The sequence below is a fragment of the Octopus sinensis genome, linkage group LG1 (assembly GCF_006345805.1).
Source record: "Octopus sinensis linkage group LG1, ASM634580v1, whole genome shotgun sequence".
Classification (NCBI taxonomy): Eukaryota; Metazoa; Mollusca; class Cephalopoda; order Octopoda; family Octopodidae; genus Octopus; species Octopus sinensis.
In genome coordinates, this window is record NC_042997.1 from 138065647 (window position 1) to 138092903 (window position 27257).

Consider the following 27257-nt stretch of genomic DNA (forward strand, 5'->3'; position numbering starts at 1 on the left):
AGAAACTGGGTGTTATATGGAAAAAGTCAACCAACACGATTAAGAAGACAGCAGGGTGGTAGAGGAATCATGTTTTGGGCTGGTATAGTTGGGGGAGACATTAGAGGTCCATTTAAGGTTGCTGATGGAGTCGAGATGACAACGTCTTTCATTGGTACAAGTCAACATTGTTAAGTTTCAAGATAAAGAGCATAATAATGCCCCTTCATGCTCTGCCAAAATCACTATTAACCATTTAGCTAAGAAAGGTTTCGAAGAACATAAGATTAATGAAATGGACCCCAGTCTCCAGATCTAAACCTAACAGAATTTGTGGTAAATTTTTAAATAAATGTATATTCTAATGGTAAACAAGGATTTACTATGGGAAGCAAAAAGAAAACTGTTGCAAGTAACATTGAAAGTAAGATTGTTGAGAAATTGATAAAATCAGTTGATGAGAGAATATTTAAAGTTATAGATGGTAAAGGAGGTTATGTAAAGATGTAAAATATATACATAATTGTTTGTAAATATAATTATATGGTGGAAGATATACGTATATATTAATGGTCAGGTTATGTATTGTTCTATATGTAAATCACATTACATCGTAGTTTATATATTTGTTAAATTGCATAATAAAAAGAAACACCCAATAAATGTGCTTTTCTTCATTTCCATTTTAAATGTACAGTGATTTAGACAAAAAGTACACAAGACAACGGATACATAATCCTACATATCCTGTAAAAATTTCAAAAAAATGGGGCAAAGGGTTCTGATTTTCTTGAGGCATGATTGACCGGCATAATAAAAGGAAACATAATGTATATGTAACAGTTGTTAATGAATATCACCATCATACATGTTGTGTCCTTAATTTCTCATCTCCCATGAAAACATGTCAAGCCATGAGGAAATTATTACCTTGTTTGAAAATGGGTAAGGGTTGGTGACAGGAAGAGCATCCAGCCATAAAAACTCTGCCTCAATAAATTATATTAACCCATACAAGCATGGTAAAATGAGCATTAAACCAATGGGGACAATGATGATAGTGATCCACAATTGTGTTGCTTGATGATACCCAACATTTTTGTCAAACTTACCTAAGAGGTACTTTATATTTAAATGTTATATAAGAGATACTTAGTTTTACTCTCTAGTTATTTTTATTGTAACATCTCAGTAATACAAACTATTTTCATTCCAATATCTAGCATCTTTAAAACGTCTTCCTTTTCTGGTCATTTCAACATGCTTTGACCATTTAATTCAGATACATTTTTTTTCTCTCACTCATCTATCCTTTCCATAGAAGAGCATAGGCTCAGCACTTCTTTCATTTTTCCTGAGTGTTAACCCATTGCAGATGGGAAGCGGTATTCACCACATTGAAATACTGTGTGTGTGAGCAGTGCAATGTCTCACTCTGTGCAGCACCGTAGTTTCAAATATATCACACTGAGAAGAATCTTTAAATACACTGTAAAATTCCTTGTATGAAATAAGTTACTGAATGGCCAAATACTGATACACAGCACAGACTGTCAGTACTAAATCCATCTACAAGGGATTAAACTAATATACCGTTAGTTGTTCTTCTCAAGTGAAGGTGCATGGCTCAGTGGTTAGAGCGTAAGGCTAACAAGCATAAGGTAGTAAGTTTGGTTCTCGAACTGGGCTGTGTCATGTTCTTGAGCAAGACACATTGTTTCATGTTGCTCCAGTTCACTCAGATGAAGAAATGAGTCACAACGTCACTGGAGCCTAGCTATATTGGCCTTTGCCTTTCCTTTGGATAACATTGATGGTGTGGAGAGGGGAGGCTGGTATGCATGGGCGACCACTGGTCTTCCATAAACAACCTTGCCTGGACTTGTGCTTTGAAGGGGAACTTAAAATGAAAGTATATATTGATTTCAAATTTTTTACCACAAGGCCAGCAATTTCAGGGGAGGGAGTAGGTCAATTACATCAACCCCAGTGCTCAACAAATACTTATTTTATCGACCCTGAAAGGATGAAAAGCAAAGTTGACCCTGGTGGAATTTGAATTCATATCATAAAGACAGACAAAATGTCACTAAGCATTTTGCCCAACGTACCAATGATTCTGCCAGCTCTGCAAGTCTTGTGAGTGTGGATTTGGTAGATGAAAACTGAAAAAGAAGTTTAGTGTGTGCAGTGTACATCCTCTTCTGTTTATAATTATTTAAATTCTTCTGCTGAAGGAGTTGTTTTCTAACCAAGATACAAAGCTTCATCACTGGAATGTAGATAACAAAAACAATGTCAGATTTTATACTGGAGGAGTCTTGCATGTTTTTACTGTTCCACTTACAGAATGTATTTGTAATGTGCAAGTTAGTTGATGTATGCAAGTATGTATGTGTTTATGCGTATGTTGTGCACAGGTATGTGTTTGTGTGTACCCATGTCCTTGACATTATGTGATAGTTGTAAGCAAGCTTTGCCATTATACAAATGAAGTTGTTTGTTTCCAGTCATCCAGGGAAACCATGCCTGACCATGGAAGATATTACCATGTTTGGAAATAGGTAAGGATTGGTGACTGGAAGAGCATCTGCCTCAACAAGTTCCATTTGTTGTTGTTGATAATGATGAAGATGATGATGGTACATACACACATGAATAATAAAAACATTCTCCTTACACTGAAATGGTTGGAGTGGATGTAGAAAGAAATTCAAGAACAGGTTAGAAATACTAAAATCAAATACTGTAGATAATTAAATAAGTCTTTTTATTATTATTATTATTATCATTATTATTATCAGTGATGATGGTGATAGTAGAAGAGATGTCACTGTGAAAATATTTACAAAATGTTCAGAAAAAAAAAACTCCCAATTTCTAGACTGCTGCTGTTTCCTAGTTTGCGTGCCAAGAAAAGAAAAACCCATCAGGATGATTTTCTTGAAATTCATTTAGTTTGGCAGGAAAATGCATAACCGCAATTGTCCAAAGAGTAAAACAATTCCTACTGATGTCAGGTTGAGGTGGACAGGAGGACAAAATGAAAAATGATCCCTGTTGTAGTGTCAGCTGTCAGTATTTCTTGTTCCAAAAATACTCTGCTCTAGAAGGCATAACGAGTTCTGGTATCCTCCAATTTCTTAGAGACCTGCAAAAGAAATGAAAGAGATATTTTAATATAGGAACACACATATCCATTCCATAGTACATTCTCTAAAATGGTTGATAAACAAATGAAGACAAAGTTTGATGGAAAGGGCCCTTTAATTTGATTGTTCCTATTGAGGGCATGATCTCTTTAGTACTAGTACCACAATCTAATGCACCTGATCATCATCGTCATTTAACGTCCACCTTCCATGCTGGCATGGGTTGGGTGGTTTGACAGCAGCTGGTCAGGCAGAAGACTGCACCAGACTTCTGTGTCAGTTTTGATGTGGATTTTACAGCTTCCTAACACCAACCACCCAGCAGAATGAACTGATTGCTTTTTGTAAATTGGTTGGTGATAGGAAGGGTGTCTAGTCATAGAAACCAAACTGAAAATGAAACAGTGAAATGTGGCTCTCTGGCCCATCTAGCAAGAGCAGAGACTCTTAAATAAAAACTGATTCAGACCACAACAGTCTGTCCAACCCAAGGTAAAAAGGAAAGCAGTTCTAAGAAGGAAGAATCTGATTAAGCAAAGTGAATACCCTTGCTGACTAAAAGAATAAGTTGGGAATAGCAGGTACTCCCCTGCCACACTCAAATCTCTAATTTTTCTTAACTTGGCTCTACGATTAACATTCTGCTCTGAGGACTCTAAACCACATTGATATTTCCCAAGATGGGATGAGAATTAAATGAATACTGAACAGATTAAAAGCAATGTATTCTTACCTCACTAGGGGTACGGTCTAAATCGTCACAAACGCCTTTTTGCTTTCCAACATCCATGGAGTTGAACATCTCACAGAGGTCGCCATCAATGACATTCTGAAAGGATAACAGAAAAAAGATAGAAGTAAAATACTAAAATATAATTAATAGAAATCTTAAGAAAAAAAATTACATAATCATTGTTAGTAGGGGGTAGGTAATGTTTTTTAAAGACTTTATACAAACAGAATCAGTTACTGCCAAAAATATTACCAACATCAACAGCCATCAATAAATGTGCTTCCTTATGAAGTATATCATTACAAAACTAATAAGTAACACTGTTATAATGATTTTTTTCTGCAGAAACATCTAAAGCAAAATATTCACACTAAAAATGGGTCAACACTTAAATAATTCACTAATTGTACCACTTCTAAAAATCTACTGCAATGTTTAATTTTTGTTACAGCTAACAATGAAGATGAGGGTAATGGCACCACCAGCATTACTTTCCTCACCTTCAGTAGTCATTTACAGTGGCTACCAAGTTAGATAAAGTTAAGAGAAATGCTTTTTTACCTTGACAGGGAAGTAATATGAACGGAAAGAAAGATGATCTCGACCACAAAGTGGAGGATGTTCTGAGCGCATGTACATCTCTAAATGCTGGAAAAAGTCATGGTCCTGGAAAACAAAACACATTCAAATGGAAATGAATATAAAAATGTATTTTGTATAATGAGATGGAGTGGGGTGGGGGGAGAAATCAGATAACACAACTAAAGGTAACAACCAATCAATTCCTGAAAAAATGTCTTGCAAGAAACATTAAACATTTAATCACTGGCACTCATCAACTAAAGTCAATCCATGAAACGCTACTTCTCTAGGGAAACAGGTAATCCTGCTAGCTTCAAATATGAGATTTCCACTTTTCTGAAGGTTGTCTGATTGTCTGTTAATCAAGCATATGTAAACAATGTTTGAATAATGTATTTGTGTATGTATGGTCTGTGTGTGTGTGAACTTTGTGTATGAATTAAGAATTATTAAGAATTGTCATGTGAGTGTAGCTTTGATACAGTTACACAGTTGCAATTTTTATAGTTGTTGTCTTCCACTTTGGCAATAGGAGCTTTGCTTAACAAGGAGTATGACTGAGCAAGGTGACAATAATTAAATAATAATGGTTTCAAATTTTGGCACAAGGCCAGCAAGTTTGGGAGAGAGGGTAAGTCAGTTACCTTGACCCCAGTGCTCAACTTGTACTTATTTATCAGCCCCGAGAAGATGAAAGACAAAGTCAAACTCAGTGGAATTTGAACTCAGAAAGGAAAGATGAATGAAAGGCTGCTAAGCATTTTGCCCAGTGTGCTAATCACCACCTTAAAATGATTAACTAATAATCATTTCTACTAAAGGCACAAGGCCTGAAATTTTGGAGGAGGGGACTGAAGGTTGAGCAGCAAATAATTGCTGAGCTGAATTTCAATAATAATTAAGGCTAGATAATGTGAACAATAGTAGGTTATTGTGGAATAAAATACATTCTTAAAAATATTTCTAGAAAGAGATTCAACATACCTCATGTGAAGTGAAAGGAACTAGCATTCCAATACTGCCAGATAATGTTGTATAGACCAAGGACTCTGATCCACCAGGGATGAGGGTAGCCTTCTGTAAAGATGTCACTACTTCACCGACATGAAAGTTAGCAATGACATCAGCCTAAAAACAAAAGATCAAATATATAAAAAAATATTATAGCTACATATCTGTTTTTAAAGGAAGCTTATAAATTCATTCATTTAATAAAACATTTGTTACAATTAAGCATATGTGAATGTAGTGTAACTTTTTTCAAAAACATTACAAAGATTAATTTATTATTTATAAAACAAAAAAAGCTTTACCAAAGGAGCAATTTGTTTGAAATAAAACGTCTTAAGGATCTTTTGTTTTGCCTGAAAAAATACCACACACACACACACATACACACACAAGAAATGAACTCTCAAGTACAAACCTTTTGAGAAGCACCATTAAGTAAACCTCGATCCCAAAGTGCTTTGTTACCAGTTGGATCTTCTTCAACTTCATCACAGACGTCAGGAGGTAAACGAATCTAAGCAGAAAGAAAGATTTGTTATATCATGAAGTTTCATTAGCAACCAACCTAATCAGCTAAAACAGTACCTCAATTAAAATTATTATGTTTATGGATCATCTACATCAACATACCATTAGAAAAAAGACACATTCTATTTCAGTAATGCAAAGTAGTGAGTTCATTTTGCCAGTGAAATGATAGCAAACTGTATCGATCAGTCATAGCTATGTTTTAATAAATCAAACCAGAATCATTTGTTTACAACTGTCCACTAAATCCATCCATAAAAAAATACACTAGTAAATCTGCAAAAAATCTAAGCAATATGATTTACCCATTACCATTTAAACTGCCCAAATATTCATTCTACCTGTTTAAGTTAGAACAAGCCTGGCCTCTCAGACCTAAACAGCAATGTCATTCTAAAAGTAAACAATCAGGCACAGGAGTCGCTGTGTGGTAAGAAGTTTGCTTCCCAACCACTGCTTGGTACCTTGGGCAAGTGTCTTCTACTACAGCTTCAGCCTTGTGAGTGGATCTGATAGATGGAAACTGAAAGAAGCTCATCGTGTATGTAATATATTTACAACCCCATAACTTAGCGGTCTGGTAAAAAAAAACCAATAGAATAAGTACCAAGCTTAGAAAAAAAGCACTGGGGTTGATTCATTCAACTAAAATTCCTCAAGGCAGTGCCCCAGCATGGCTGCAGTCTAATGACTGAAACAAGTAAAAGAATCACATCATTTGAAATCTCAAAGCTACAAGATAATTTATGATTGATTCAAAATAATGTGAATAAATAAGCATTATATTTGACAGAATCTGAATGCTAAAGATTTAAAGTATGGTTTAAGTAACCCAGCATAGTGACTTTAATGATGATTATATCAAGTGCATTACACAATTTGAAAACAACCATGCACTGAAACTAATTACGAGTATGTGCTGCTATGTAAAAGTTATTTCTTTTGATTGAAGGTTTTAACCCTTTAGCATTCAGCTTTCTCTGTCAAATCTTATGCTTATTTATTCACATTGATTTGAATTAGTCATGCATTACTTTGTAGCTTTGAGATTTCAATGATGTGATTGTTTATTTTGAGAATGACATTGTAGGGTAGATGTAAGCGGCCAGATCTGTCCAGTTTCAAGATAAAACTGGTAGGTTATTTTGGCCAGATATGGTTGGTTTAAATGCTAAAGGGTTAAACTATCTTTATGGTTTCAATTATTTCGGAGAACAGCCATGTTTTAATGAGGTCAATATTCAGTAGTAGAAAATTTTGATACTGACAGCACTAGAAACAGTTCTTTTTCTTAATAGTTTTCTGCACAAGATAATTCTATGTAAGCACTGGAAACTACTGAACAACAAATTTCCAGTAAAATATTTCAGCACTGAGTCAGTTTCTCTCTTTTTCTTTACTACAATGTCCATGGCAAAGCACAGTTCCATAAGAGGAATATGTGAATCTTCAGAAGAATTCATTCAATGTATCTTCATACTGAAACAAGTCAAACAATGGCCATAACTGTATTCAAACTTACCACTGTGATGTTACCAAATTTATCTGCAGTTGCCACAGTATCGTAGTCAAGTAGACATGAACTGGTTACCCAACGAGGTGTCGTGTCATCAGCAAATACAATTAGTTGGTTCTCAGGTCGTTTGTAACGGACAAAATTAATACTTTCTTGGATATCAGAGACAACAATCCGGTGACCCAATGTTAAAATACTCATGATAAAGTTTGGAATACGCTGAAATATTTAGAGAAAAGAAAAAATATTATACATAGATGATTATTACTTCAATCACAGAATGACTTCATTTTACCTTGCTCTCAAAACTAAATTCTGACAGTTCTAATAAATAAAACATGTCAATATCTCCGAACTCTAAAAGAGCACTATTAGATTCCACTCATTTATTTTCAGTCACAATCAGTGAACAATGGCATCATTAGTTACAAGTTTCTAGTAGTTCAACCATTGCTTCTCTATTGGCAAGAATGACAAGGGAATGTCTGTACTTTGATGCAGAACGAATATCACAAGGGACTGCATTCAGAAAGCAATGGTTTTGTAAATTTCTTATCATGTTTGCCATCATTCATCAATAGACATCTGTGAGCTTCTGCACAGCTGTTGCACTATGGGGCTGAAAGATCAAACAAAACTTCACAATCAAATCAAATCAAAATCGATGAACAACAATGGAATTTGTATTTTGTGGCACATAAGAAAACCATCCGAACGTGGCCGTAGCCAGTACCGCATCGACTGGCCTCCATGCTGTGGGCACGTAACAAACACCATCCGATCATGGCCGTGTCAGCCTTGCCTGGCCTCTGTGCCGGTGGCACGTAAAAAACACCATCCGAGTGTGGCTGTTCGCCAGCCTCGTCTGGCACCTGTGTCGGTGGGACATAAAAAATACCATCCAAGCGTGGCCGTTCGCCAGCCTCGTCTGGCACCTGTGTCGGTGGCACATAAAAAGCACCCACTGCACTCACGGAGTGGTTGGCTTTAGGAAGGGCATCCAACTGTAGAAACACCACCAGATCTGACTGGCCTGGTGCAGCCTTCAGGCTTCCCAGACCCCAGTTGAACCGTCCAACCCATGCTAGCATGGAAAGCGGACGTTAAACGATGATGATGATGACAGCCCTGTCTGCACCAATTTACAATACATGAATGATGCAAACTTCCAGTGGATTAAATACCATTTACTATAGTCAGCAATCTCAGATGACCCGAGTGACAACATTCAAAACAGTTAAGTGACTTGAACTATCAAGAATACACCAAATACTTTCTGTTGATTTGCACATAAAACCACACCTTCTGAACCATTTCATATATTTTGATGATTATGGTAGAAAGAATTCATATTGTCTTTGTTACAGCAAATTTATTAAACCATTTGGATACCACTGGCTATTGTCATTTTGCTACACATACAAGAATCAAACATAGCTGTACAAAGTATATTAGAAACATCAATCATTTTTAAGTCAGGTCAATAACTAATTACTACTAAACATTTCTAATAACTCCATTTCACTATTTTAGTTCACTTAAATTAAAATATGAAATAATATGTATATATACATTATATATACATACTGTAGACATACAAGGGGGTGCTGAAAAGATCCTGGCTTTAAGGGTATCGCAAAAGGCCTGATTGGAGGCCCAACATTCCGAGTTCTTTTGCACAGCTTAGAAAAACATAAGGACTGCTGCAATAAGTGTGTAAATTTGAGAGGGGAATATGTTGTTGAATAGAATCATAATTAACTGATCCTCTTGTATTTTCTTTTACCCAAGGCTAGGAACTTTACAGCACCCCCTCATACATATATTGTGTGTGTGTGTGTGTGTGTGTGTGTGCATGCATGTGTATAGATATATATATATATATATATATATATATATATTATATATATATATATATATCCATGCTAGCATGGAAAACGGACGCTAAATGATGATGATGATATATATATATATATATATATATATATAAAGAAAAAAAGACAATACCTTATTTTCACATTTTCTGAGCAGCTTTTTCTTCCCAAGATCATATATACGAAGATATCGGCCAGTTCCTATTAAGGCTCGGCCTTGGAATGAAGCAATGGCACCAGGAAGCTCATCGACCACAGTCTTATGTACAAACTCTAGCTTCTCTCCAGAATTCAGAAGTTTGTAACAATAGATAAAACCCCCACTGAGAGAACGTGGGTTCAGTACTAATTCCTTTGCTGTTCCTACAAGCACATGCATGTCATCACTGGCGCATGAAAACCGCACAAGGGCAATGCTAGAGGGGGAAAGAAAAATTGAAGATTGTAAATTCCATTAGAAATAATCAGTTCAATTTATGAATAATTTATAAAGAAATTAAAATGGAAATAAAACATAAGATAAAATAGAGAAATGTAAGGAACATGTTAAACAAACCTGTGTGCAGCTTCATTCTGATCAAGAGATACTTTATCTAAAGTCTCTCCTGAAATTGGATTAATGATACGAACAACAGACGCCCACATGCCAGTACCAGCCTTGGCAGCACCAAAAGTGTTCTCAGGAAGGTCTTCTTCCAAGAAAGCATCAGCCATTTTAGCAGCTAGTTGTCGCTCGTCTTCTTGTGCAGCTTCTATCATCTCCTAAAAATTGGAAATTATATAATGTCGTCATTTAATGTTCACTTTTCCACACTTGCATCAGTCAGAGAGAATTTGTCATGGTAAACTTTTTTACAGTTGGATGCATTTCCTGTCACCAACCCTCACCTGTTTCCAAGCAAAGTAATAATTTCCCATGGCCAGACACATTCTTCACAGAAGCATTGACATAAAAACCATGCTCATTTACAACCATCAAGGAGAAGGATGCACACGAACAAAATGGGCTTCTTTCAATTTCCGTCAACCAAATCCACTCACAAGATTTTGGTTGGCTCGGGATTATAGCAGAATACTCCCTAAGTTCCATACAGTGGGACTGAACCCAAGATCACATGGTTGGGTAGCAAGTTTCTTAATCACACAGGCACAACTGCACCAACATAAACAGAAATTATAATCGCAAAAACATTCTTTAATCCTTTAGCATTCAGATTACTTTGTCAAATGCAATGCTTTTTTATTCATATTATTTTAAATTAATCATACATTATCTCATGTCTTCAAGAGGTTGATGATATGATTGTTTATTTTTAGAATGACATTGTAGGATAGGTGCAAGAGAGTTGACTTGGCTGGTTTGAACATAAAACAGTTAGAATATTTGGGCCTAATAATGGCCAGTTTAAATGCTAAAGGGTTAATAACTCCTGTAACAGACTGTAATTATAATAGTATAACACTAGTTTTATTATAGCTTAGACTGTTGTACGATAGAATATAGGGCATCACCCTCAGACCATTGCCTGATTGAAATAATGGTACATTCAGCTAGATTTGTGAAATGTTTTAAACTACTATAATTTACTATGCACAATCAAACATTGTATAACAATATATGCAGTGTGGTTCCATGTTGAATGAAACCAAAATACATCTGATGTTCTGGACTTCTAACAACACCTAACAATGCCATCAGTTCACTTTTTCTACAAGTGAGAATTCTAATCAATCAGACCTTGTCAAATAGAACATAATAGTGATGATATTGGTGACTATGTTGATGAGGGTGATAATGATGTCAAAAAAACTCCAAAACACAAGATCATCATCATCATCAGTTAATGCCTGATTTCCATGCTGGCATGGGTTGGATAGTTTGACAATCTGGTGAGCCACAGGCCTACATTGCACTCCATGTCAGCTGGGTACCCTTCCTAATGCCAACCACTTTATAGTATGAGTTCTTTCTTCATACCACTAGCACTAGTGGGGGTTGCCAAGTAACTTGCTAAAAAGGAAGAATAAGTGTGGGAAGTATTTGAGAAGATAGTGAAATTTTATGTTAGGGACAAGCAGAAGTGTCTTGCAATGGAAAAAATACATGGCTACCCTGAATTTATATAGGGGTGTGTGGGAATATCTGGAAACAGGGTAAATTCATACACAACAACCCACAGGACATTTTTGATTAAGAGAAATTAACTTAACAAACCAACCTCAGCCATTTGTTGTTTGCGTTGCTGTTTTGTTGATTCAGTATAAGCATTATGGTCAGTTTCAATGATGATAAGGTTGTTGGAATCTTGATGAATGATAAATTTCCTTGGAGTGTACTGCAATGGCCATGAAACTTGATTAAAGACAGCACCTAGTTTCTCCAAAGCTAAAATCCTGAAAGAAAGTAAATCAAATACAATTTATAAGTTTTTGAACAGTGTAAAAGTCAACTCTTACTTCACATTGGAAAAATGGTTCAGAGATCTCATGTTGGCATGGATCAGATGGACTTTACAAATTACTTTTAGCTGAAAATTAGATGGTGAAATATGTTCTACACTTCTAACTCTTGACAGTTGCTCTATCATAAATTCAAAAAATTTGTGGGGACAAGAGAAAGAATTCAGTAACAAATTTTATATGAATTTGACCAAAAGCTTTCTAAATATTATTCAATAAATAAATAAATAAGTAATAATAATAGTTTCTAAATTAGGTACATCATCATCATCACCATCACTATTTAACATTCATGTTCCATACTGGCAGGTGTTGGACGGTCTTGACAAGGATTTAATGAGTCAAAAATAAATTCCAACGTCTGCTTTCCAATAGTTTCTATTACTGGATGCCCTTCATTCCCAGTACATGAATGGTATTCTATTTTGTTTATCACAAAAAGCTGAAAGTGGAATTTGAACTCAGAACGTGAAGAGCTAGACAGATTATCACAAGGTATTCTGTCTGAAGTTCCAACAATTTTGTCAATTCTCTGCTCCAAAATTTCTTACATAGGCATATGGTCCAATGGTTCAGGAGTGGGAAGTAAGTCAATTAGTGACCCCAGTACATGACAGGTACTTTATTTCATCAATTCTAGAGGGCAAAAACAAAATAATTGAACCTCAGAGTGATATGAACATAATAATATTAAAGTATAGATCCCGAAGATGAAGTACCTAAAAGATTTTGTTGTAAAAGGATACACTGGAGTGATTTTTTTCCATTAAATTTTCCGGGAATATATAAAGTTTAAGAATATGCTTTAAGATTTCCAATAGCAAAAAGAAGAACTATAGCATATAAAGTGTCTTTCTTGTTCAGAAACGCAATAAATATTTGCAGTAGATTCAAATTCACAACAGATTAATTCTCTTCTGAAAGCACATATATTTTAATTTCACTGATATGTTAACCAGTTGGGTCTGATTAACCAACTAACATTTATTTTACCTTCTTGTAAGATCCCTGACAGGAGATCAACTCATAATACATTTTTAAGCTGTGAATATCAACTTATTTATATCATATCTGGCTTACCTGAGAGTGTTGGTTGAAATAGCTACAATACCTTCTGGACATTGTTCAGAGGCAAATCCAGAGGCATATTCCAAGGTTTCATATGAAAGCGGTGTAAGATGGAATCGATTTTGGTAAGTGTAACTTAACCAGGACCTGCTAGACATGGCCAAAACCTGCAGGGAACAAAAAGTTGAAGAATCATTTTCAAAAAGAAATATTTGAAATTAAAGTAGATGAAGTAGCAACAATGTTGATGAATACTTACAGCTTCTGACCCTTGCATAGTGATTCTAAATAGTTTGACAGGACGGGAACCCAAATATCTGGTTCTAGTGTCTGATAAGTCTCCAGTGACTGTGTCTAACACGGTACGCAGCAATACACCATTCTGTAAAAAAAAAAAAAGAATTTCAGGAAATGATTTTTTTTTTTGACTAAACACAAGGTCAATTCTGTATGTTTGTTTTATGCATGTTGATGGTGATAGGTGATAAAATCAGTCTGCTTTATGAATTACTGACTCAGGAGAGATGAAAGACAATGTTGAACCCAGTTGAATCTATAATCACAAAGTTGAAATACTTCACCAGATGGGGAAGCAAGACATCAGAAGGACAAGAATGGTGGGAGGATGGAAAAGACAGAAATACGATGCGAAAATGTTATGGGAAAAGCAGGGATATTTGGGAATGAAGTCAGCAGAGAAGTGATTGGTAATAGCAGAGGTGAATGAAGATAACAGAGGCAATCACTTCCCAGCTACATGGGCAAGTGTCTGCTACTGTAGGCCCCAGGATGATCAATCCCTTGACAGTGAATTTGATAAACATAAACTGAAAGAAGCATATCATATAAATACATACATTATATATATATATGAGAACAACTGCATAAAGTAGTACCAATCTCTAATTGTGGAGGAAACCTGTTGAAGGGGTACACCTAGGAAGATGGGATGAAATATTGAGAGAGGATCTTCAGGCATTGGGCCTCACTAAGGAGATGACAAGGGACCAGGACTTCTGGCAATTTGTTGTACTTGAGAAGACATGCCAAGTTAAGTAAAATCAAGGCCATCCATACATATAGACCTGGTCATGCACTACTCCCTCAACTAGTTGAGAGGACTTTATCTTGAAGATGCTGGTGTCATGCAAAAAGCACCCAGTACACTTTGTTTATGACATTTTGTCTTGATATTACATGGTAGCTGTAAATGAGTATCACTGTCATACAAGTGGTGACCTTCACCCATCTTCTATGAAAAGATATCAAGCTATGGGGAAATATTACCTTGCTTGGAAACAGATATCCTGTACAGAAAAGTGAACATGGTGGTGATGATCTCTCTCTCTCTCTCTCACACACACACACACACACACACACACACACACACACACACACACACACACACACACACACACACACACAGCCCAGAACTAGGAATAAAATATGTGATACAATATAATTAAAATCACTCAAATGTCCAGAGTAAAACTAACATTATCGGAATTGCTGCTATAATAACGAATGCTTCATGAGTGAGTGAATTTCAGCAGAAAATGTATGTTCTAACCTGTAAGCCAATATTGAGGAAAAGTCCACCCTGTGATCCACCTTCTCGTGTCTCTTCAATAGTTTCTGCATTACCCATTTCTACAATACACAAGGCCTCAGGAGGAGCAGGTAAAGCTTGCATACTCAGTGGTGAAAGACAGTCCTGAAACAAAAATTAATAATACACTAACTTTGACGATTATCAATAAATTGAATTTAAGATAAAATTAAACAGTAGCGTATATTCATCAACAAGGTAATTATTTCTTCCAACAAGGTGCATGATCAATAGCCAAGTAGTGATTAAATTAACTTCATACAATATTATCGGTACCTATCTTATTTTGGTACTAAGAAAAATGACTCACCAGGTACTCAGAGAATATGAACTTATGATAACTAGTATGCAATAAAGCTTTCAGTTTTAATTAACATGAACAAAATCTTTAAAGAGTACACATAAATACACACCTATACATATGCCATCTGGAGACAATCAAAATATGGTTTTATTTACACTTCACCAAATTTGATTAAAAATTCAAAATACAAAAGCTAAATTAGTTTATTTTATCTTTAGTACAAGAATATAATTATTTTATTTCTATTACCTCATTCTAAAATAAAGACAAATTAAAACTTCTTTTTTTCTCTATCTGTCTATCTATGTGTGTGTGTATGTATATATTATAGTTGTTTAGAAGCTGCAGTTTGTGCGGACTTTTAAGCTAGCTCCTGCAGAGGGCTAATCGGGCCTGCAGTCCAAAACTAAGATGAGCAATTATAACAAAGCATTTATTGATACCCTACCAATATGGTTTTACTTTAAATTCAGTTTAAACCTTTCGATACCAACCCAACCATAGCCGGCCTAAAAGTTTTTTGGTTCAAATGACCAACCCATTGTTATTTAAATGTGAATTTGAACACAAATCTCATTAGTACATTCCTGAAAACATGTGATTTCACTTTGTAAATAGTTGAGTTATAATATCTGACATTGTTTGACATGATATCTGAACTTGGTGAATTTTAGGAGATTTTTTTCCCACATCAATTTTTTTCAGTTTTGAAAATGGATAGGGGTTTCATGCTATCAAGCACTGATTCAGAATTTGAGGATTTTCGATGGAAGATATAGAGATTATTTACATTATTTACAATTGACGGATATTTGTCCTCATCTCGTTTGTTGTTAACACAACATTTCAGCTGATATACCCTCTAGCCTTCATCAAGTGTCTTAGGGAAATTTTGAACCTAGGTTCTCATTCCTAAGGTATTTTTCAATGTTGTTATTATTATTATTATTATTATTATTATTCAGGTCACTGCCTGGAATTGAACTCAGAATTTTGGGGTTAGTAGCCCGCGCTCTTAACCACTACGCCATATGCCCGTGGGTATATGGCGTAGTGGTTAAGAGCATTTGCTATTACATATATATATATAGTTCAACCCATGCCATCATGGAAAATGGATGCCTTTTTAATCTGCAATGACTTGACTCAAAGCTGACATAGTAGCTGCACGCAGGAATATTAGTTACATTTCACCTCTTGACCTGAGACAATAATTTAAGTTGTGGTATTCAAAGAGGTCAACGCTATGAATGCAGCAATAAAAAGAAACTGGAGCATGATATTGAGGACTAAGTTAGTTTACTGACATTTTTGGTAAGGTAGATTATTTGCTACAGTCCGTATGACTAAGAATATGTAAGCCATCGACTTTAGAGCAAAAAGAAAGGAACAGTCCACCATGAAATATATTAGCTATTCATCTTAACATTTACACATAAACTGATAGCTGCTATCAAGCTTGTCTATATGCAAAAGTATACTTACAGAGGGATCCAATGAAATAATACGGACTGTGTTATCAGCCAAACCAACAGCAAGGAATCGGGATCTCTGCTCCCCAGATGGAACTCGGCCAAGACCCATACACACAACATCCGCAGACATTTCTTTCTTCTCTGTATATTCATTCAACTGACCTGTCTAATAAAGGAAACAGAAAAAGGAACAAGTTAAATAAAGTTCAAGTCATTAAAAATATGGAAAAACCCATTAATCAGTCAATGTCACTGAGCAATGTATGGACCACAGAATGTAAGGTAAAAGACTCTAAGCAGGGACACAAACTTAATAATTTGATGATAATCTTTTACTTGTTTCAGTCATTAGACTATGACTATGTTGGGGCACTGTCTTGAGGAATTTTAGTTGAACTAATCAATCCCAGTGGAAATAACATATGGGCTACTGAAACCTCCTGGCTGAAACAGCTGTAAGAAATTGCTCTTCTTTCTCTATTCTAGAAATTACTAATACTTTACACATGTATTCATATATTGTCTGAACTGTTTAAAATAAATTTTCTTTTAAAGTCTGGCACTTATTCTATTAGTTTCTTTTACTGGACCGTCAATTTACATAACACACCAAACCAACAACAGTTGTCAAGCAGTGGTGGGGGTCAAACACAGACAGATATATACATACACACACTTCTCTCTCTCTGTATGCTTGTATGGCAAGAAGAAAATGGAGGGAATCCAGAGGTAGTATTCATCAGTTGTTAGACGTTATAGTATTTCTATTTATTTATTTTAAACAGTTCAGATGATATATGAATACATGTGTAAAGTATTAGTAATTTCTAGAATAGAGAAAGAAGAGCAATTTCTTACAGCTGTTTCAGCCAAGAGGTCACAGTACCCCATATGTTATTTCCATCTTTTCAGTGTATTGTAAATCTGTAGATAAAATTAGGGTACTTGGGTGTGCCTCTAGGCTTCGTCAGAGTTTTTATAAGATAGTCCAAGAAGTTCATAGGGCTAATTTGTGCATATATATATATATATATATATATATATATATATATACATACATACACACACGCATGTATATACTTATAACAGAATTAGTTATTAGTAGTTGCAGTACAATATTCTTATTACAGCATGCATAAAAAGAGAAATAAAAGTATAATCAAAGAAAATAATAGAGTTTGGGAGGGTTACAGTTTTTTAGAACTGAAAATGCACATAAAAGGAGAAATACATATATATATATATATATATATATACACACACAAATATAGATACATATACATATATATGCATACATATACATGCACATATTTCATGTGATGGTTTGTATTGTCCTTGCATATAAATAAATTAATGTTGTATGTATGTGTGTGTGTATATATATATATATATATATATATATGGTGGGCTTTTTCAGTTTCCATCTACCAAATCCATTTACAAAGCTGGTCAGCCTGAGGTTATAGTAGAAAGCATTTGCCCGAGGTGCCATGCAGTGGAACTGAACCCAGGACCATGTGGTTGGGGAGCAAACTTCTCACTACACAGCTAAGCCTGTACCTATGAAGAATGTATATAAAATAGTTGCCCTTCCCTAAATATGTGAGTAATACTCTAATGTGGGCATCTCTTAATAGCAACTGAATAGCTTCAAGTAATTTACAGCCTTGAAGAGAAAAAAGTTTGGTTGTTCGAGCTCCGATAATCTCAGTAATCTTACTGAGATTATCAGAAATAAAGAGGTTTAGCATTTGCAGTGAGTTTGATGATTTTGGTTGTAGGTTGCTGTTCATAAGAGAGAATACTGAAAGACTGTTTCTTTGATATGTGTAGTGAATGTAATTAGATATTGTTGGTGGACAAAAAGTTGTCATATCTCAAAACAGGAAAATTTAAAGAGAAAACTTACTGGGTCCATCTCAAAATATACCAATTCTCCCCCAGTCAATGCAATAACAACCTGGCGCTGGTTAACAGCACATTTTACAATAGTTTTCTTGCCTGGTGTCTTCCACTCATTGACACGCTTGTCTGCTCGAATATGACGAATTCCATCAGGATAAATCTGAAATGAGAATCAAAACAATAGCTAACAACCAGCTGACGTCAATAGACTGTGACAAAGGTTGCCTATATGCAGCACCAACGGTTGTTACACATAGAAATTATTCATTTGCAATAAATAAACAATAATTATCAAAAAAAGAAAAACACTGATTTCCAATGCCAAAAAGATTACAAAATATTCCATGTCTTACCTGTACAAGTGCATCATCTCCTAGCTGGGAACAAGACAAAGTAGGGGTTGTACCAAGAAAACCAGAATCTGTGACTTCTTCAACTGTTTCTCCAATGGACAATACCAGGGTAGCATTGACGAAAGATACTATGATATAAGCATCATATTCATCTGGAAGAACATAAAGCAGAAGCAAAACAATTGAAGAGTTAATACTTGATTAAAATATAAACTTTCTAAGCTTTTGATAAAACCATTTCAATGCATGGGAAAGGTAAAGGAAGACAGATTCACAACAATTTGGTTTACACACAGCATCTACATAAACAAAGGATTAGGAAAATATGGGGATAGATATGCCAATTAATGTAATACACTTATACTGATGAAGTCAAGCAATAAAAAAAATAAGGCTACATACTTTAAAAATGCATTTGTACCTTTCTCATAGTAATAAACTAACATTCTAATTATTAAAATGTGCTAAAGTGACCATTACATTGCTCTGTATAGTATCTTTACTGTTTTGTAAATATTTTTTTGATATACATATATATAATATTTTATTATTCATCACCACTGATTTAACACTTACTTTTCCATGCTTGTTTGGAGCAGATGAGTATATTATATAGGTTTATATTTATATATATTCATCGGCATCACCATAATTGAACATGTTTTCCATGCTAGCATGGGTTGGACAGTTTGACAGGATCTAACAAACCAGAGAAATGTATTGAGCTCCGAAGTCTGTTTTGGTATGGTTTCTACAGCCAAATGCTCTTTCTAATGCCCACCACAATATATACTGTTTCATTTATTTCAGAAAAATGTCATTAGTAAAAGATGAGAAAATATTCATTGTCCTAAAAATGGCACAATGTAACAGTAATCTTGTTCAACTGTCAAAGCAATCGAAGATCAACTGTCTGGAGTAGGCTAGGTGACTGGCAGTATGAACTGCAGAGTATTAACCCAGCTATCCTAGAATTCCTGAGTTGCAACAGTCAACTGGAGGAACTGGAGTCAAGGAAGGGGTTTAATGAATGTAGCGGGGAAGTAAGAGGAAGGATAGAGAAGGGGAAACAGACTGTATTTTAAGAAACTCAACTGATATTGGCTGATAGCTTTTTATTTATTTTTTATATCATAGCATTTTTATATTAATGCTTATGGAACTTTTAAATCACTGTGTATGTGAGCATGTAGGTGTGTGTGTGTGTGTGTATTAACGATCAACTATAAGACATACACAGAAATATAACTGCACTAAATTCTATGTAGTGAGTAGCTGGAAAATATAGGAAACATTTTTTATTTAAAGATCATTGAAATTTGAATGAAAAACATTTAAAAAAGAAAAGAAAAATCAATCTACAGAATGTTTCAGACACTGATTATATTATTAACATAATGATTATAATACTAATTCTACCAAATTAGCATGCAGAGATTTATTACCAAAGGGTAAAAACTTTAGGTAAAGATTAAACTTACACTCTTTGAGCTGAACTACTATAAACTGATAAAGAAAAAGCTTTATTTGTATAGCTTTGCTTTAGCAATTATTATTTAACCAGTTTACAAAATAATGAAGTCTCTGAATCATAAGAAAAAGATGGCCGTTTTAATAGAAACTCAAATATATAGGGATACCAACCTGCCAGCAGCATTACCTGAGACCAATTCCACCATCTGAAAAGAGAAAGTGTAGGCTTGCTGATGGACACGGCCATTTGCATCACAAGCCTTTTTAGTTTTAAATTTGTTTCTATGCTTTTCCTTAGTAAAGTATAATCAACCCTATCCCAAATATACATACCAATGTCAAACAAATAATCACCAAACATGTGAAGGATTTATGATCAAAAGAGAGCCAAATTGAAACTTTTAAGCAAAGCTAAACACAAAATGATAAAATATCAAATGCTGTATCATGCTAAGATCTTTGTAAAAGTTGAATACTGTCATTGCTGTTTAATGATGGGTCAGCCTTGATGTCGAAGACCTATCATGAAAGACATTCCAACTGAGCATTCAGTTTTAATTATTTTTTTTTTGATTATATTATTCAACATGTCCTTCTTTCATTCAACATGATAGAGTATAATTTCAAGGAAATTTGACTATTATTTCTTTACATGTAGGGCAACAACATAGAGGCTCTGTAACTGGCTAATGTATACTGCCATCATAACTGATATTATCATCTTCATTGAATCCAGCACCTTTCATAAAAGCTTTCTCCTTTGTCTTAGAGCCAACTGACTTGTGCTCAACCTGTTGGCAGAGAACACAGGTCAATCTTTGGCAGAATCTTTGGCAGAATCATTAGAGTCAGACAAGTTGCCTGACAATATTTCAAGCTCTTTATGCTCTGAGTTCAAATCTCACAGAGATCAACATTGCCTTCCATTCAGATCAATAAATAAAGACAGTAGTCAAGTATTGGGATCAATTTAATTGACTAATCCCTCACAACCCACAAAAATTGCTGGCCAAAGTTAAAAACAATTATCACCTTCATAAGTCATTTATCCTTCAATCAAAGTCGTATATTTGCTCAGACTGTTTGCTGTTGGTTTAACTGTTCCAATTAGTTTGATTAAAGCAAGTATGTTATGTATCTTTATAGAGCCTGACCAAGCTCAATATTCTAGAAAGAACTTAATTATTAACAACTTTTAAACTTCATTAAATATATTGTTAGCCAGTATATTTATCGTTATTACTTAGGTATTAAAGGCAAGCTGACAGAATCATTACTATGTCAGAAAAAAAAATGCTTAGCAGCATTTCTTCAAACTTTACATTCTGTGTTCAAATGCTGCTGAAATCGATTTTGCCTTTCATCCTTTCAAGGTTGATAAAACAAGTACCAGTACTATTTTTAACAGAGTAGTTAAAATAACATCAATTGGATGTGCTTCTAAAACTACAAATTACCAATGTATTGTGATAAAAAAAAAAAAAAAGCCTTTCACTATTACCGAGCTTGCTACTATTATTAATTTTAATAATACCAAGTATCCAAAATATTCCGATTGATGACATCAACACAATTATTCAACATTTCTAATATATTGACATTGTACGTTAAATACAAAAATTGATTGCTTAATTGCATGCAGAAATTCAAGAGAGATGAAAGCAAATTTTTTAAAAACTGAGACAAAATTCTGAGGACAAGATTTTACTGAACAATCCAAATACAGATAAATAGTTTTACCTTCAATATTCTTTTTAACTGTCCATACAGCATTTGGATTACCTGGAAGTTCTGAGACAGCCATTTCAGAAACCTAATGATAAAATGATAGATTCATAATAAGGAAGTTGAAAATTTCTTTCTAAAAGAAATCAATGGAAACATAGAACATGATAAATACAGTTCTAGAGCACCAGGTTAATATTATCACTAAAAATACATGTAATTTTGTGATGATCAAATGCTGAATATGAAGCCAGCACTGGCATAGAACATCTACAATTTTACAAGATTAAGGAAGCCCTCAACTACAGCTTACATTCTAAGCAACTCTTGTAATCAACCATATCAGAATTAGATAATAATGGTACAATAATAATATATATAAAGCTCAATTGTAACATCTCAATAAATTATTTGTTCTTTATAGTTTATTTTTCTGGGATGGTACATTGAGTGATTTTCATTGAGTGCTCACAATTGCAATTTTAATAAATAATATGAAAACTATGCAACTAGAAATATGAGCTATTGAAAGACCCTTTAATGTAGTCTCTTGATATGCTAGAAACAACAGCCTACTGTTTTAAAAAAGAACCTTTTTTAAAATTTTTTCCCTTGTTGGATCTGAAGGAAAAGGGAATACCCAAGGCCTTTGCAAGCCCCTTGAGACCAGTGAGATTGGTGCCTTTAATGTTCTGCTTAAACTACAGCAAGTCAAAAGAAATTTCAGAGGATTGATGTTCTGGAGAGAAAGGACATGAGTGATGAGAGGAGAGATACATGGGACAGGAATGCCTGAGTAGATTTGGTATGAGCCAAACCAATTGCAAGAAACAGAGGCCATTGTAGTAGCAGTATAAGAGACTGGAGTGTGTCAGTGACTGATTTTCTGCCAATCAGTGGAGCAGCTTTTCGTGAAACGTCATTGAGCATTGTGTGTAGCAGAAGCATTGGCCCAAATATATATATATATAAATATATATAGTAGACTACATGTTTATTAAACATTTACAAAAGGGGTGACACAAACTTTGAGGTTTCGGCTTGCTAGCCTTCGTTGCACAGTCCCTGATGAAGGTTAGGAAGAGGAAAATTTGAAATCAGTTTAAATGAGTTTAATACACACATACATATATATATATATATTGAGTGTGTATGTGTACATACGAGGGGATGCTGAAAAGTTCCTGGTTTTAAGGGTATTGCAAAAGGCCTTGTTGGAGGCCTAACACTGAGTTCTTTTACAGGTCTTAGAAAAACTGAAGGACCACTGCAATAAGTGTGTGAATCTGAGAAGGGAACATGTTGAATAAAATCATAATTCACTGATCTTACTATAATTACTTTTGTCTACAACCAGGAACTTTTTGGTACTCTCTTGTGTGTATGTATGTATATATATAAAATTATGAGTACATATATATATATATGCACAAGCAGGCTCCCAAGGCTTCAATAGCAAACACTTGCCCAAGACGCTGCACAAAATAATTGAACCTAGAGTCACTTGATTAGGTAGTTATTCTTAACCACACAACTACGCCTGGTATCTAGCAATGTTAATAATCTTGTGGATCTTCATTACACAACAAAAGAGATTTCAACAACAACCAGCTCCAAAGCCAGAAACTATAAAATTTAGAAGAGTAAAACAAAATTATAAGATGGGATAAGCATAACAAGTGGCTTTCTAGTGATTCTGAAGTTCATTGCTTAAAAGAATATGTGAACATTCCTAAGAACTTAAAATTGATAGAAAAACAAACTCGAGTGAAATAAATGAAATACCTCCAAACCATGTCGTAAAACTCGGAGAGAGGAGCGAGGACCTCGACCACACAATGTATACAACTGGGGAGTATCTTCATTTGCAAGATCAGCAATCTGGTATATAAAAAAAACAAACATCAAATCAAAATATGCACAGAGAGAGATGAAAAACAACAAGAGAGAGAATAACCAGAGTATTTGACAGTATATAAGACAATTTTTTCCTAAAAAGATATCTCAAAAAAATTACCCAAAATCCTATAAGCAAAGTTGAGCCTATATTACGTGCTTTAAAGTACTAAAAACATTTTCATGAATATGCACTTCTTTTATGCCATCAAATACAGTATATTTTACTAGATAGTAGCATTAACCTAGAAATATATACAGAATGTTGTGATACTATGTATGAAAAAATGTAAACAAGATTAGGGCAAACCAGACTGCATATATTTGCATAGCAGTGCAAACTTGGACATGTATATTAAATAGGGCACTGATACAGCATATTTGAGATTAAATTTTCAGAGTTACTACCATGTTTACATTTCCTGTAAGCAGTATCCCTGCATTCTTGCAAGTAACTGGGAAATAATAAATGAATCTTAATAAGACTTAATCTTAATAAAATCCAAAACTAACTGATCAGCTCATTCATCCTGGCTGTAGAGAAACTTGGGGTTTTAATGGTTGTTCATTACATGACAGAAGAAATTCTTACAACAGCCAACTTCAAAATCAAATACTATGAAGTTTAGAAGCGTAAAACTACAAGATATATTTTCAGCAATAAATATGCTTTTATGTAATTCAACTACTTGTTTACCATGCTACATTGCATCAGAAAAATAACACATTTTTAAAAACATTTCGTCAGAGCCCCAACAGCCACTGTATCTGATGGTCTGTCGATAAAACTGACTTCAGGAAATCATAAGATGGGATACTCATTAGGCTTATATGATTTGTCATAAACATTTGGAGTTATTACTTCAATATTATTCTACAAGACCATTTGTCACACACACAAACACACATTAATTGTTGGTAGGGATATTGTATTTTGTTATCCAACTATAACATACTACCTTTGAAGCCGATGCTGAGCCCTGCCTGTGTTAGCAGTGCAATTAAATCACTTTTTAATATTATTTCTATAAATTTTCTATAAAAATTATAGCCAGCACTCAAAGTTACATTTCGTATATGAATACATCTATGTAAACAATGTGATCAAAGATAGAAAAATAGGTAATGGGTCTATATTGCAGATTTCAGCTCTTGCTCCTTCTTCAGCACCACATCCAACCCATTAACCATCTACAACACACTGCTTAAATAGCTACCATATATATATATATATATATATATATATATATATATATAAGGTTAGCTTAGTTGTGATCCGAACATAACCTCTTCTGACACAGAGAATTGGGTGCCCTTTGGGGTGTTCTAGTTTCTTTGCCGGAAGGGTTCCCGACCCATGGGCCAGAGTGGGTTAGATGATGGGGGTGTTTCAAAAGGGCCGGCATGTGCAACCTGATCATCTTTGCCGGTCAAACTCCTAATCCATGCGTTTCCCTCATGACACTGATTCTGCAGAACTGAATTGGGTGTGAAAACCAACTTTAAAGTATAAATATAGATTTTCTGAATCAGCAATGTTGTGTTCGGTTAAGTCCTATTTGGGGTGAAAAATCAATAAACTGATTCCTTATGGGGTTTTCCATTCAATCAGGATGAAAAATCGATAAACCGATTCCTTATAGGATTTACCACTAAAATTGGCTACACCCCATTTTCAACCATAACTTTTACCAATTTTGATGTATTTTGTTCAAACGTGATGCCAGCATTACTTTTGAATGCTTTAAGTTCTCCAAAAAAAAAAAAACAATTGTTGAATGGAAAAATCGATAAACCAATTCCGTATGAGATTTCCCAATCAAATTGTCTGCAGCCCATTTTCAGCCAAACGTTTACCAAATCAATGGATTTCGCTCTAATTTGACATCAGTGTAAAATTTGGTTTGAAACAAAGTGCTTGATTAGCTTAATAATCCTAACTTAATCCCAAGCAACGCCGGGCTATACTGCTAGTATATATATATTTACAGATGGCTCTACTCATTTGAAGCTGAAAACATACTCAAAATAACATCTTATGACAGAAAATCATTAATTTTTTTCTTTCCCATTTTAGCCATGTCTAGTGAATTATCAACCTAAAGCAGAGCAAAGAAATTCTCACTTGACATGACATAATAGGAGACAAACTATCCATTTCATCAACCATGACAAGATTCTTCAGTAGACGAGGAGAGAAAAAGAAAGTATCTCCCTCTTCTAGAGGCATGGCACTGCTGAATTCTGGTTCATCATCATCATCACCAAGATGAGCAATCTGGTAAAGGAAGCTGCAAAAGAGAAAATAAGTTCAAGTGAAACACTCTAACAAGAAATATTAATAAAAAACAATTTGTAAATAGTAGAATAAACTGTATGCATATTAATTTTTGACCATTCATATCTTTTATGTTTCAGTTACTGGACTGCAGCCATGCTTGGGGCACTGCCTTGAAGGAAATTAATTGAAAAAAAAATCAACCCCAGTACTTATTTTTAAGCCTGGGACTTATTCCATCAGTCTTTTATGGTGAACTGCTAAGTTATAAGGATGTAATCAAACCAACACTGGTTGTCAAATAGTGGTGGCAAACAAACACACACACATATACAACAGGTTTCTTTCAGTTTCTGTCTAACAAATCCACTCACAAGGCTTTGGTTGGCTTTGGGCTATAGTAGAAGACACTTGTACAAGGTGCCATGCAGTATAACCAAACCAGGAACCATATGGTTCAGAAGCAAACTTCTTACCACACAGCCATGCCTGTGCCTATGACAATAAGTAGTAGACAACATTTGTTTTTCTACATGTTACAGTGGATTCAACTATTTTGTAAATTTACACATTGAAGTAGGCACTTTAAATTAAACCTACACAAGCATAATATCTGTTTTCAGATAGCTTGGTTAGAATAATATAAATAACATGCTATTTTCCATTAAAAAAAACAATTTATCAATATGAAAGATTGAACAGTGGCAAAATAAAAATAAAATGAAACTAATTTACTTACTGATTGCCAAACTCTGAAGCAACAAAAAGAAATCCAGTCTTTAAAACACACATACTAGTTGCTACAGGAACAGTGTCAAAATACTTGAGACGTATTTCCGTGACCTGACAGAAGTTGGAATGTAAAAAAGTATTAATGTTACTTCAGTTTTATGAAAAGGAGAAAATAGACAGCAAAAGTTAGTTAAAAAGACATTTTTTACATTAGATAAGGAGAGACATTGATAAAATTTCATTTTCTTAAGAGGTTATAGTGGTTATGGAAGGATGTGTGCATGAATGAGTGAAGAAAGAGTGTGAAGAGCAATATGGTAAAGTGTATAATATAACTGAATAAGAACTGGATACAAATGAATAAGAACTGCTGAATGATTCTTAGATTTTAAATACAAATTTTTCCTGAAGTGTTGTGGGAATGAATGTGGAAGATCTCTAGACATGGAGAGAAATGAACTCATCAAGGCCTAGTTTCAATCCAAGTAATTTAAGATAGCAGCTAAGCATTAGAACTTGGCCAATATGTGTAAGGGGGGGGGGACAACTGTATTGGTATGGACATCATCATCATCAATTAGCACCTGTTTTCCATGTTAGCATG

At 34.6% G+C, this 27257-nt stretch overlaps 1 protein-coding gene across 1 annotated transcript in view; it reads right to left on the reverse strand.

Moving 5' to 3' along the window:
- Positions 1-2731: 2731 nt before the first annotated feature.
- Positions 2732-27257, reverse strand: part of LOC115210802 (splicing factor 3B subunit 3) — a 45198-nt gene continuing 20672 nt past the window's right edge. Inside the window, exons 10-28 of the mRNA XM_029779546.2 lie at positions 26661-26764; positions 25769-25934; positions 23533-23628; positions 21763-21835; positions 18550-18701; positions 18201-18356; positions 16302-16457; positions 14474-14617; positions 13163-13285; positions 12916-13070; positions 11595-11769; positions 9932-10137; positions 9509-9791; positions 7508-7720; positions 5873-5971; positions 5431-5574; positions 4426-4530; positions 3865-3960; positions 2732-3130 (exon numbers count right to left, since the gene is read on the reverse strand). Coding sequence (XP_029635406.1) covers positions 3086-3130; positions 3865-3960; positions 4426-4530; positions 5431-5574; positions 5873-5971; positions 7508-7720; positions 9509-9791; positions 9932-10137; positions 11595-11769; positions 12916-13070; positions 13163-13285; positions 14474-14617; positions 16302-16457; positions 18201-18356; positions 18550-18701; positions 21763-21835; positions 23533-23628; positions 25769-25934; positions 26661-26764 — 2691 coding nt within the window. The 3' untranslated portion in view covers positions 2732-3085. The remainder of the gene's footprint in view (positions 3131-3864; positions 3961-4425; positions 4531-5430; positions 5575-5872; positions 5972-7507; positions 7721-9508; positions 9792-9931; positions 10138-11594; positions 11770-12915; positions 13071-13162; positions 13286-14473; positions 14618-16301; positions 16458-18200; positions 18357-18549; positions 18702-21762; positions 21836-23532; positions 23629-25768; positions 25935-26660; positions 26765-27257) is intronic.